The following is a 12,898-nucleotide window of genomic DNA, read 5'->3' on the forward strand; positions in this document are numbered from 1 at the left end:
TGTTTTTTGAGCGGAGGGGTAAATTGCAGTTTCAGCCCCTCCGCCTTTTAATGTTTTTGCAAATGAGTTTTGTTATTTTTAAATTTGCCCTTTAATTTAGTTACAATTTCAATTCAGTCCTAATATGAACGACGCCGTTTTAGAGGAAAGGAGAAAATTTCCCTTCCAACCCCTCTATGTAATTCGCGTGTTCAATTTAATCCTTTGGGTTTTATTTATTTGCAGATTTGCCCCCAGATTTTTCATATTCAGTTCAATTTAGTTTTTTTTTCATTTTTTAAATTAATTAACTTCCATAATGTAATTATTTCTTTTATTTTTTTTCTGTAATTAGTTTTTATTTATATATATTTGTTGTTTTTATTTATTTATATTAAAACAAATATTTTTATATGTACGTATATTTATTTTTAATATTGTAATTATTATTTAATATTTATATATATATATACTTTTATGTATCCATTTATTTTCCTATATATGTATATTTTCTATAATGTATTATTATTATTTTTATATGTACGTATGTATATATATTTTTACAAATGTTTTATTTATATCCATATGGATATTTATTCTTTTTTTAAAAGCTCAAATATATATATTTTTAAACACCTATTTTATAATCTATATATGTTTATCTATTTTTCTTTATATTCATAAATATAATGTATTGCATATATATATAAGTCCCATAACCCAAAAATCTATTTGTAAATCATATGTATATTTTAATCTTCATAGTTTCTATGTTTATATTATATATATTATTTTATTCATTTATTTGGTTTGCTTTCCTCATTCGTTATATAATTGTGTTTACATTTAATATTTTGCATGTCATGGATTATTGTTATCGATTTTGTTTATTCATTTATTCATATTATTTCTATGCCATCGTAATATTTATTATTGCATTGTATATTTAATGTAGCATCACATCATTTTTTTACTCAATTTCAAAATTTTCAAAATTGAGATAATGCTTGTATTTAGGATTTTCAAGAAAATTGAGTCCTAACATATTGAGTTCCGATTTTCTTCGTTAAATCTAACAATCGAACATTTCTCTTTAATCAAAAAAATAAGAACTCATTATTGGGAGTTCAACACGTTGTATCCTAACGTATTGGATGTGACGCATTGATTTCTCGAAATGAAGAATTTTTTCTAAAAAATAATAAAGGAAATATTCCGAGTTTGAGATTTTGTAGGAATTGTGCCCTAACGTATTGGGCCGCGATTTCTTAAATCTTGAATAAATGGAGATTCTTTTAAATTTTTATTATACGAGTATTCTGGCCTAATTCATTTTTGAGGAAATTAGAATGCCGTGCCCTAACACATTGGGTGTGGCATTTTCTTTATCTGAAATGATAAGGGTCTTAATACGTAACGTTTTTTAAGTTTTTGCTAAGGATTATATTTTTCAAATTTTCGACATTAAGACATTAATTAACTAACTAGGTACCAATTTTTGGGCGTAATGAGGGTGCTAATCCTTCCTCATACGTAACCGACTCCCGGACCCGTTTTTCTAAAATTCGTAGACCAAAGTCGTTTTTAGGTGACCCAATCACACCTTAATAAAAGATTGGTTGCAACTCCCAATTTTTCTAATTTTAATCGACAACTAATTTTTGTTTTTTTGTTTTAAATAAAAATGGTTTCGACACCATCCTAAGCTATTTTGTTTATTTTTATTATGTATTTTTTTAAAAAAAATTCATAATTTATCATGCTATTTACAACATCTACAAGGGTAAAATACCAAAAAAAGCTCTATTTTTTAAAAATTTACCGAAATAGGCCCGGTATTTTATTATTTACCGGAATGGGCTATTTTTCCCGAAATCGCGTCCACGTCAGCGTGATGTCAGGGGATGTGTCAGCAAATCGCGTCCACGTTAGCTCACTTTGCTTACATGGACACAAATCGCGCCTACAAGGACGCGATTTTCTGACACATCAGCAAATCGCGCTGACGTCCACGCGATTTGCTGACACGTCCCCTGACATTGCGCTGACGTGGACGCGATTTTGGGGAAAATGGCTCATTCCGGTAAATAATAAAATACCGGGCCTATTTCGGTAAATTTTTAAAAAATAGGGCTTTTATGTGTAATTTGCCCCCTTTTTTGGTATTTTGCCCCTAATAATACATATTAATGTATTACTGTAATATGTAGCTCAAATTATCAATCCGTCTATACTATTGTACTAATAATATATATTAATGTAATATTAACGAGTTAATTGATTAAAAAAATAAATGCAACAAGTACAAAAAAGATTCAAAATTATTACCAACAAGATTTGAACCAAGGTACTAAGGGAAAAGAGCAAGCATCTTAACCAACTAACCTAAACTAATTAATTGACATATTATAAAAATACTGTTATTATCTTAATTATATTACTTAACGTTCTAACGATTTATCGGACCTATTCCATACACGTGTCAAATCAGAAAAAATAATACAACAATTCTGTAAAAAAAATCCGGTGTTTACTTCAAATAAATAAGGAAAATAATGATTTGAATGTTTCAAAATTCAATTTTAAACCGAAAAAATCAAAATTTAGAGGCAAAAAAGGATCTTTTTCGACGAAAACTGTGGCAAACCGCCTTCGGCTGTTTGTCAGCGCGTAGATCTCGAAAAGTTATTCGAAATAAAAAAATCGTCTCAATCGGACAACCGAGCCAAAAGTTATGGCCTTTCAAAGTTTTCCAAGCTAAAAAACATAAACTATTCATGAATTATTGCTTCCACGTCAGCAATCGCGCTTACGTGGACGCGATTTGTTGCCACGTAAGTAATCGCGCTGACATGGACGCGATTTGCTGACACATCCCCTGACATCGCGCTGACGTGGACGCGATTTCGGGGAAAATGGCCCATTCCGGTAAATAATAAAATATCGGGCCCATTTCGATAAATTTTAAAAAAATAGGGCTTTTATGTGTAATTTACCCCATCTACAAACTACTTTTATTACAATAATTTTCTTTATTGCAATTTTAAGTTTTATCTTATCATATTTTATTTACCATAGTTGTTTCATTAACGAATAATTTTTGATTGACCGTAGACTCTTAAATTACATCAATAAAATCGAAATTAAAATTATTTATTTACAATTTTACTTTAAAGTATATTTGTTTTCTCATTTTGATATTTAATTTTTTTATTTAAATTGATATCTAAAATACACTCACTTCCCAATTTGGTACTTAAAATATACCTCCGTTATATTTTTTAGTCTATTTCTTGACAGAGGTCAAAAATATATTATAGTCGATCACAAAGCACCACATGACATTTTTATATAAAAACAAAAATATTCTTTTATATATATATACACATTAAAGAATATAAAAAATACAAATAAATATATAAATTTAATATTATAATTTTTTATTTTTTAAATATAAATTTAATAATTTTGTTTTAAATAAACCTAATTACCACGTGGCATCTTTTTTATTGGCCAAAACATGCCACGTGGCGCTTTTTCATTGGCCAAAATTGTCTAACAATTTTTTTTAATGTTGGTTACAAAATAGACCAAAAATAGAGAAATTTGATACTTTAGATATCAAATTCGATACCAAAGTAGAGCTAAATCGTGACTTAAACCTAAAAAATTCGATGGCAACTCCATTTATGAGATTTTAAAATTATATCACGAGGGTCACAAGATCGCTTCTACACACCACTATTCAGAAAGACAAAATTAAAAATAAACAAATAACAAAAAAACTTTGAGATAAATAGGGTAAAAGTACTATGGAGGCCCTTATATCAAAGGTTAGATTACATTTTATCCGCTCTACTAAAAACAAAATAGTCTTTAAACATTAAATCAAAAAGCAAACTAGTATTTCTGTAAAATTTTTCATCAATTTTTATTGCTAAAAACTTATTCATGTATGTTAGCATAATGTACACGTGGACTATCTAATTATTTCGTTAACCAAGCGAGTTTTAACAGCAGAATTAAATGAAATTTTTAATAGAAAGGACCCATTTGCTCTTTAATCTAACATACATGGACTAATTTATCAAGTTTTTGAATAAAAAAAGACGAAATACAATTTGATTTTTAATATAAGTTGTTCATGATGCTTTCACCAATAAATAGAAGAGGTATGAAATATAATTTTCCCATCATCAAAGTTCAAACCTCAACTTGATCAAATCCCATTATTATTTTCTTTTATTTGTTTTTGTTTGAAGGCAATCAGGCCTAGAAAGCTCAAAATAATAATAGTAATGATAACAGACAATGCATGAGCAGAAGATAATTGAATGCTAAACAGCTAAGTTGGAGGAGCGGTGATTAAAAGCTTCATCATTACCCACCTCGCGGAACCTCGCCTCGCCCCCGCTCGTTTCATCTCATCAGGTCAGGTAGCGGCAGACAAGGGTTGAATGGCAGCAAGCGGATTAACTTGGTATGAAAATGCAAGTTCCCATAAGTAGACCAAAAACTTCTTCACAAACAAAGCTTGTCTCTTAACAATCCTATAAACAACACCAAATATATATCATATATAAATATACATGTATTCGTTCATTGTATATATACACATTTCCCTTTCTCCTACCAGAAAGGCATTCATGAATTTCTAACCTAGGACCATAATTAAGAACATTAAGTAGGCTTCACCACTTAAAAGTTATGAACAAATATTTCAGGGTAAAAGGACACGAAGGCAATCTTACCTCTGTAAAGAAACTCCTCTCCTTCCAAGGATGTAGTATACGAGAAGGACCAGACTGCCAATCAAGATTTTACCTTTTGATATGAGTGCCTATTTTTTAAATAATCCCGCCTATTTTCTGGGTCTATTTTTTTAACCAAACCCTCTTATTTCTCGAATGGGCCTTCAAGTCGGACCGAATTTGCAAAAAAAAATGTTATTATTTTTCCACTATTTTGTTGTTATTTCACTATTATATTGCTATGATTTTGTTGCTATTGTTTGAATATTGTATATAAATATTGTTTTATTGTTAATTTTGCTACTAATTTAGAGGCTATCTTAGTGTTAATTAAGTATAAAGATTTTTTTAAAATTTATTTTTATACAAAAAAAAATTAATACGACCGAGCAGGTCAAACTTGGGTTTTAGCTTTTTATCCGGATCGAGTTTAGGCAAAATTTTAGGTCCTTTTTGGCCCGATCCTGTCAAATGGGCCTAAAATTTTGTTACGACCTAGCCCATGATCACCTCTAGGTCAACATTAGATCAAATTAAATTTTTTTAAGAGTCAAAATAAAATATTATCATTTCCGAGTAAAAATTCTATCTACCCTTATCCCGCTCGAATCCGAGCCACTTTCATCTTAATCCCAAAATTCTAGCTACTCAACTAACTAAAACATTAATCTATAAATATTGTTAAATCAACATTCAATCGAAAATAATAAATCCTAAACTACACCAAGTAAACCTTAAACCCTAAACTATACCGAGTAAATTCTAAATGATTGAATTAAAATGTGAAAGTTTTTTGCCCAAAAATTTTTAAATAAAGGAATTGCATGGCAAATACGTAAGATGAAGACGTTATCAACGTAACACATGCAGAGCCTTCCATTGATATACACCTTTTGGCAACTCCTATTCTTAGTAACTCGATCTTTCCTCTCTTTCAAAACCATCCAGATTTTCTCCCACCATTTTTCTTTTTTGTTTTCTTTCTCTTTCGGGTCCATCCTTGGGCTCAAAAACCCCATCGATATCCCCCGCATTGTAGGCCCCGTGGCGAAGGGCGCGCACGCGCTGCCGCCCTCCATCACCGTGCATAAAACCCTCCGCCATGGCCACCTTTCACCTTCGCGTTATATTTTTAATATCTATGTTTTTCACTTCTTCTTATTCATTATCCGATTCTGAATCCCTTTTGAAATTCAAAGCTTCTTTAGTCAATGCCTCAAAATTAGACAGTTGGAGAAACAACCCTAAGCCGCCGTGCGATGGCAACCGTGCGAATTGGGTCGGTGTCCTTTGTAAAAAGGATACCATTTTGGGTCTAAAACTTGAGAAAATGGGATTTTCGGGAACCATCGATGTGGATTCCTTATCCGGGTTTTCCAAATTAAGAACCCTAAGTTTTATGAACAATAATTTCAACGGCTCCTTACCGGATTTTAATAAACTCAGTGGCTTGAGGTCGCTTTATTTGTCGAACAATCAACTTTTTGGAGATTTACCGAAAAATGCATTTGAAAGTCTGGCTAGATTGAAGAAATTGTACCTTTCGAAAAATAAGTTTACGGGCGAGATTCCGTCGTCGATAGCTAACCTTCGTAAGGTTATAGAGATTAAGCTCGACGGGAATAAGTTTTCCGGTAAGATACCGGATTTTAAACAGCACAACTTCACACTGAATCTTTCAAATAATGCATTGGAGGGTTCTATACCTGCAAGCCTTAGTAACATGGATCCCACCATATTTTCCGGTGAGTTTTCGTGTTTGTCGTGATTGCAAAATGCTAATATAATCATTTTAACATTTTCTTTGTCATGATTTCATTGCAAACTTCGATCGTACAATCATAATATACAGTTTAGAACTCTACTGTTTTTGTTTTTATGTTCAAGTGAGACAGAAATTTTAGTAAATTATAAATATTTAAGAAGATTAATTTATACTTCTATAATTTTTAAGAGAATTTTAAATCAATTAAACCATTTTTCGGGATAAGGACAGTGCTTGCTTTTTAGTCGCGGAGCTAAAATATTTTGTTTGAGGACGGAATTAAATTATATATTTTTACAATAATAAAATATAATTTCACTATTTTAATAGTTTATATATTTATTATTTTTTGAGGGAAAAAAAGTGTAATTTTACTATTATTAATTTAAAATTTTATAAATTATAAAAGACTTAAATGAAAAATTTTTCATCTTAGAAGGTCAGGGCCTGCTAGTCCCCCTTGGCTGTCGGTCATGTTTATGTAGTTTCAAACCCTATTATTTTCAATCATATCATGTCCATTCAAGGGTGAAGTTAGAAAAAAAAATTTGAGTCAGAATTAAATTATATATTTTTACAATAATAAAAATGTAATATTACCATTTTAATAGTTTATAGCTTTATAATTTTTAAAACATTAAATCAAATTTATATCTTTTGGGCTAATTATGTTGTATGAAAATAAATAATTTAGTCCAATGGGAAAGAAAACTTGAATTACTGTTTTTTTCTTATTTATTGCATAAAAATTTTGACCTACTAATTACTAATTTTACCATTTAAGATTAAAGTTTAATAATGTTTCATTTGGATTAGTTTCTTACTTTTCGCAATCTTATAAATTAAAATTTGTAATTAACTTCCCAATTTTGTAAATCTAAACCATGGTAAAAAGATCCCTATATTAAAAATTGAATTGCATTTTATCTTATTTACTTAAAAATATATAAATTAATCCCTATATGTTGAATAAAATAATAATTTAATTTTTCTATTATTAAAATAATCTCTATATGTAATATGATACGTCAATTAAAGACACAGTATGTTATTTAAACTAATTTATAAAGAATAATTTACTATCATTTGAATAATAGAAATAAAATATAATTTAACTCCTAATATTGTAGCAACTATGTCATTTAGATGAGGTTTGAATGAGTGGTTTAGTGCGATGCGATACATTTAGTTTACTCTTTGTCTCTATATGTAATATCGTTATAGCATATAATCTCATAATCACTACTATTTTTACACTAATGGCATGGAAACTTACTTTCCATCCAAATTAACCCTCTTAGAAAATGTATTTTTATGAATGAATGTTTCATTTATGTAGAGTTTGAAAGGCCCATAATTTTCTTGGTTTATACCTGCAGGCAACAAAGGTCTATGTGGAGCACCATTAATGAAGACTTGTGACTCTCCACCTTCCCCTCCCACAACCCAATCCTCCGCCCCTTCACCCGCCCTCCCCACAACCCCTTCCCCCGCTCCTTCCCCTGCCCCTCCCAAAACACCCGCCATTTGGCTTCCCACCATCCTTTTTTTAGTCGTCACATCAATCATTTTCGCCATTCTCACCCTCCTCTTAATCTGTTGTCGCAGCAGAGTGCAACCGCCTCATTCCATCGAGGCTCCGCCACCGACATCGGGTGCTTCGCAGAAAAACGATGTGGAGCTCTCTTTCTTGAGGGATGATAGAGAGAGGTTTGATCTGGCGGAGCTGTTGAAATCAACGGCGGATGTGTTGGGGAGTGGGAGCTTTGGGTCTTCGCATAAGGCGGCTCTATCGGTAGGGCCGTCAATGGTGGTGAAGAGACATAAAAAGATGAATAACGGTGGGAAAGAAGAGTTTATAAAGCATATGGAAAACTTAGGGTGGTTGAGACATGAGAATGTGCTTCCTCTCGTTGCTTATTGTTATAGGAGGGAAGAAAAGTTGCTAGTTTCTGATTTTATGGAAAATGGAAGCTTGGCTGTTCATCTTCATGGTTAGTACTCGCATTACTTAAATTCACAAATTTCAGTCTTCTTTGAATCCGAGATCGAACCAATTAAATTAAGAATCAATAATCTAACTCATTCGATCATTAATGAATTTTACTAATTTTAAAATTTTACCATAAAAATTGAGATCTTTTAACAAGTTTAGTATTGTTTTTGTGGGAAGTTTTATTTCTCGATCAGAAGAGGTGTTAGATTTCACATACTAAGAGTGCTTAATCCGATTCCTGTGAAGGCAAACTCTGCACGCTGACTATAAGCCATAGATTAGTTACATCAATCACCCGATTAGGCACACCCACCTTGTCTTTAGACCACTTCTTTAGACATTCGAGCTTTCGATAGAGTTATGGCATTTGAGACAACTTCCAGTACTAGACCTTAGTAGGTTTCTCTTGAAGAAATCGAAAACTCCCTCACATATCTAAATCCATAAAAATACCTCGTGTCTTACTTAAAACTTTAAACCCTAACGTAGAAACATGCCACCTTACATCTAAGGATGAAGTCAAAAAATTAGTTTAAGAAATAAAAAATGAATCATAAATTATTAGAGAAAAATTAAAGTGTAATTTTACAATTATATTAACATGTAATTTCATAAAAAATTGAATGAGTTACATGATAAATCTACCATTTTTGAAGATGCTACTTGATTAGACTTGAAAACTCCCTTAAATATTTAAAACCTTATCGCTCGAATCAACAATTTCGTAAATATTTATAATTTTTTAGACTGTTAAGATAACTTTTCCCTTTAAATCTTTTCAGGTCACCAGACACTGAGAAAAGCACCACTAGATTGGCCAACACGATTAAACATAGTAAAAGGAGTAACCACAGGTCTGGAATACCTCTACAACGAACTCCCAGCTTTAATCTCACCTCACGGTCATCTCAAATCTTCAAACGTCCTTCTCAACGAATCCCTTCAACCTTTACTCACAGATTACAGTCTAATCCCATTAATCAACCCAGAAAGCGCCCAAGAACTCATCGTAGCTTATAAATCACCTGAATACATCAAACATGGAAGGATCACGAAGAAAACTGATGTATGGTGCCTTGGTGTATTGATTTTAGAGATCTTGACCGGCAAATTCCCTGCAAATTTCTTACAAAAAGGAAAAGGAACCGAAGAACAAGATTTGGCTGTGTGGGTAACATCGATTGTGGGTGATTACGAAAATAATAACCCAGAAATTATGTTGAAGATTGAAGAGGTTTTGGATAAAGATATGGGGGGAGTGAATAATGGTGATAAAGAGACGATGGTTGAATTGTTGAAGATTGGGTTGAACTGTTGTGAATCGGATTTAGAGAAGAGATTAGATCTAAAAGATGTTGTTGAGAGAATTGATGGATTAATGAAGGGTAAAAAAGCTCATGGGATTGATGATGATGTCTCATCACATGCAACTAATTAATAATTAATTTTCTCATTTAGGTTCAACTATTTTTTTAATCTTTTATTGTATTCATTTTATTTTAAATTTAGTTTAGTAAAAATTTTAATGAATAAATGTGACTTCAAAATAAGATTTATTTTATTTTCATTACTTTAATTTTTTATTTAATAATTATGCGAATTATTCACTTTCGTCGAAATTTTAGTTATAACCTATTCTACAATAGATAATTTATTTAATATTTTAATAATATTTTTTCTCTCTTCCGTTGACTATTACCATCGTGTAAAATAAAGAAAAGAAAAATATATATATTATACTCTCTATTAGAATTGATCATGGGTCAGGTTGAGTAAGGCCAATGTAAAATTTTATGTTCATTTTCTAGGCTCAAGTTTGACCCGAAAAATAGATTTAAAAATTTGTTCAAGGTTGACCTAGATAAAAAAATATTAAACCTGAGCCTAGCCCGACTTGCCCGTATTAAATTTTTTATATAAAAACAAATTTACAACTATAACACATCAAATACACTAAAAATATTGAAAGAAATGTTTCTAAATACATTAAAAATGTTTAATACTTAAATAACACTAACATAGTTGCAACGTATCAAGCAGATGCCTCTAAAATAGTTACAAATTTAATATTAAAATAAGAGTTATACAATATATAAATAATAAAAATAAAATAGTAGCAATATAATAACAAAATAGCAACAAAACAACATAAGGAAACAACAAACAATAGTTAAACAACAGCAAAACAACAGTGAAAAAATTAGGCAAATTCAAATAGGGTCGGACCCAAGTCAAAAATTTACCTAAGGCTCAACCAATTTAAAATACGGGTCTTATTTTTTTGTCCAATCTTATTTTTCAGGTCTATGTCTTTTTCTCAAACCCTCCCACTTTTCAGACAAACCTTTAGGTCAGGGTGGGTTGCCCGATCCATGTTCAAGTCACTCTCTACCATCTTCTTCCTCATATCATTGCCGCCATTGTTTCTCTTGTTGATCTTCTTATGCCATCAAAATCGTTGCTGAAAAATTGATCAACGATCTCGATTACCCACCGGTGGCTCCTAGGCTTAAGAAACAAGCTATGTACGCCTCCAGGTTCTACCAGTTCATCGTCGCCATTGCTTGGGTACACAAATATTAGCTTGCTTCTAATGATTTGCCACTTAATTTCTTTACGATTTGATTTGGGAGACTAAACCTAAGTTCCCTATTGACTTTTTTTTATAAGTGACCCAAAAAATTGATTAATTATGAAAATAATTTGCTTTCTATTGTATTCGCCAGTGCTGCCAACCTAATCGGTGGCACCCCTAACTTTTTCTAAAAATAATTTTTTGAGTGCCACCACTATGACTGGCGACATTAGTATTTTTTTTTGTATTGCCACATAGCTTGGTGGTATCGGTGTAAGCTCAAAGACACTAGGCAGAAGGTATCGATGTTTAGGTCATGGTATTGATACCAGGAATAAGGTATCGATACTTAGGTGATGGTATTGATACCTTCTGTCTGTTATTGACAGCAAATTTTTTTGTTGTCCATTCTCTACAAGACTACAACGCAGACATGGATCTGATGCATCAACGAAGTTGATGTGAATGAGGAAGCATCGAGGAAGATGACCATGGAAATCAAATGGGGAAGATGAGGAAGCACCATTGAGTGAAGGAACATGAGGAGAAAGATGAAGAAACGCCATCATCATTTCTGAAATCCCATAATAAAACTAAAAAATGACGCAAATGAGTAAGCATCAGGGAAGATAATCATGGAAATCAAACGAGGGAAGATGAGAAAGCATTGTCGAGAGAAAAAAACATGAGGAGAAAGAAAAAGAAACGCCATCATCATGACGAAAGCTCAAAAATGTGTCAAAAGTATCGATACTCCCTTCCTAGCATTGATACCAATATTTACACAGTCACACAGCCTAGCATTGATACCAATGTTTACATAATCACACAGCTTGGCGGCACAAAAAAAAATACATACTAGTGTCACTAGACACAATAACACACTAAAAAAAAAAAAATCTTTTGTAGGGTGTTGTCGGTGTTAGGTTGGTGGCACCAACATCCATAGTAGAAAACGGATCATTTTCATACAAAATTTTTTGCCTGAAATTATTTTCATAATTAATCAATAATTTTAAGATCACTTTTGGAAAAAAGCCTCCCTCTACTTTTAATATTGTTTGCTAAAATGGGCTTGCTTGGTTTTCCAATATTTCAAAACCATGCTTTGACGTTTAGAGTCAAATCTTATAATACACCAAGAACCAATATTTTCACTGATGGATTATTTAATAATAGCATTTTCAAAAATAAAGAAAAAAGTAGCAATTAGATGCATATAAAGGGTATAATAAATTATGGGTATATCCTTCTTCATATTAACAAAATATATATATATTTGAAGTTTGTGTGTCTAATGGATATATAACTTGATTTATTCAATATATTCAGAGATGGTTTAGATATAAAGGTTGATTCAAAACGGAGCCCTTCACCGGCGGGTAATCGAGATCGTTGATCGATTTTCCGACGGAGGTTTTGATGGCATGAGAAGGTCCGCAAGAGAAATAGTGGCGGCAGTGATACGAGGAAGAAGATGGTAGATAGTGTAATATTACTTTCTTTTCTTTATTTAGTCAATGGTGATAGTCAACGAAATTCTTTCACGCAATCCCTAATTCGTACAATTATTTGATTTTAAGTAATTAAATTAAAAATATTAAATGACTAAAATAAGATTTAAAGCGATGGTGAGTATAATTTATCCTAAAGTTTTTAATATTTATATATATATTAAATTAATTGAATAAGATAAATTTTATTTTTCATAAATTAATTTACTCTCGCATTTGATATACGAGAAGAATTAGTGAATTTAAGGTCTAAATATTTTTTAAAAATTAAATGATTTAATGAGAATGTTTACAAATTTTGGTAGATGTATTTAAAGG

At 31.3% G+C, this 12,898-nt stretch overlaps 1 protein-coding gene across 1 annotated transcript; it reads left to right on the forward strand.

The window, feature by feature from the left end:
• The first annotated feature begins 5,782 nt into the window (after positions 1 to 5,782).
• LOC105790163 (pollen receptor-like kinase 2) lies at positions 5,783 to 9,929 on the forward strand. The gene is made up of 3 exons (XM_012617605.2): positions 5,783 to 6,475; positions 7,875 to 8,489; positions 9,274 to 9,929. Exons 1-3 carry the CDS (start codon positions 5,833 to 5,835, stop codon positions 9,927 to 9,929), a joined length of 1,914 nt encoding a protein of 637 aa, XP_012473059.1. The 5' UTR covers positions 5,783 to 5,832.
• Positions 9,930 to 12,898: the final 2,969 nt, after the last annotated feature.

Source organism: Gossypium raimondii, chromosome 8, assembly GCF_025698545.1.
Source record: "Gossypium raimondii isolate GPD5lz chromosome 8, ASM2569854v1, whole genome shotgun sequence".
Taxonomy (NCBI): Eukaryota; Viridiplantae; Streptophyta; class Magnoliopsida; order Malvales; family Malvaceae; genus Gossypium; species Gossypium raimondii.

Bases quoted from the DNA above. Each gene is read 5' to 3' on its own strand.
- LOC105790163 (XM_012617605.2), top strand. From the start codon at position 5,833: ATGGCCACCTTTCACCTTCGCGTTATATTTTTAATATCTATGTTTTTC. The intron at 6,476-7,874 runs GTGAGTTTTCGT...TTATACCTGCAG, and splicing joins GGATCCCACCATATTTTCCG to GCAACAAAGGTCTATGTGGA. The intron at 8,490-9,273 runs GTTAGTACTCGC...AAATCTTTTCAG, and splicing joins CTTGGCTGTTCATCTTCATG to GTCACCAGACACTGAGAAAA.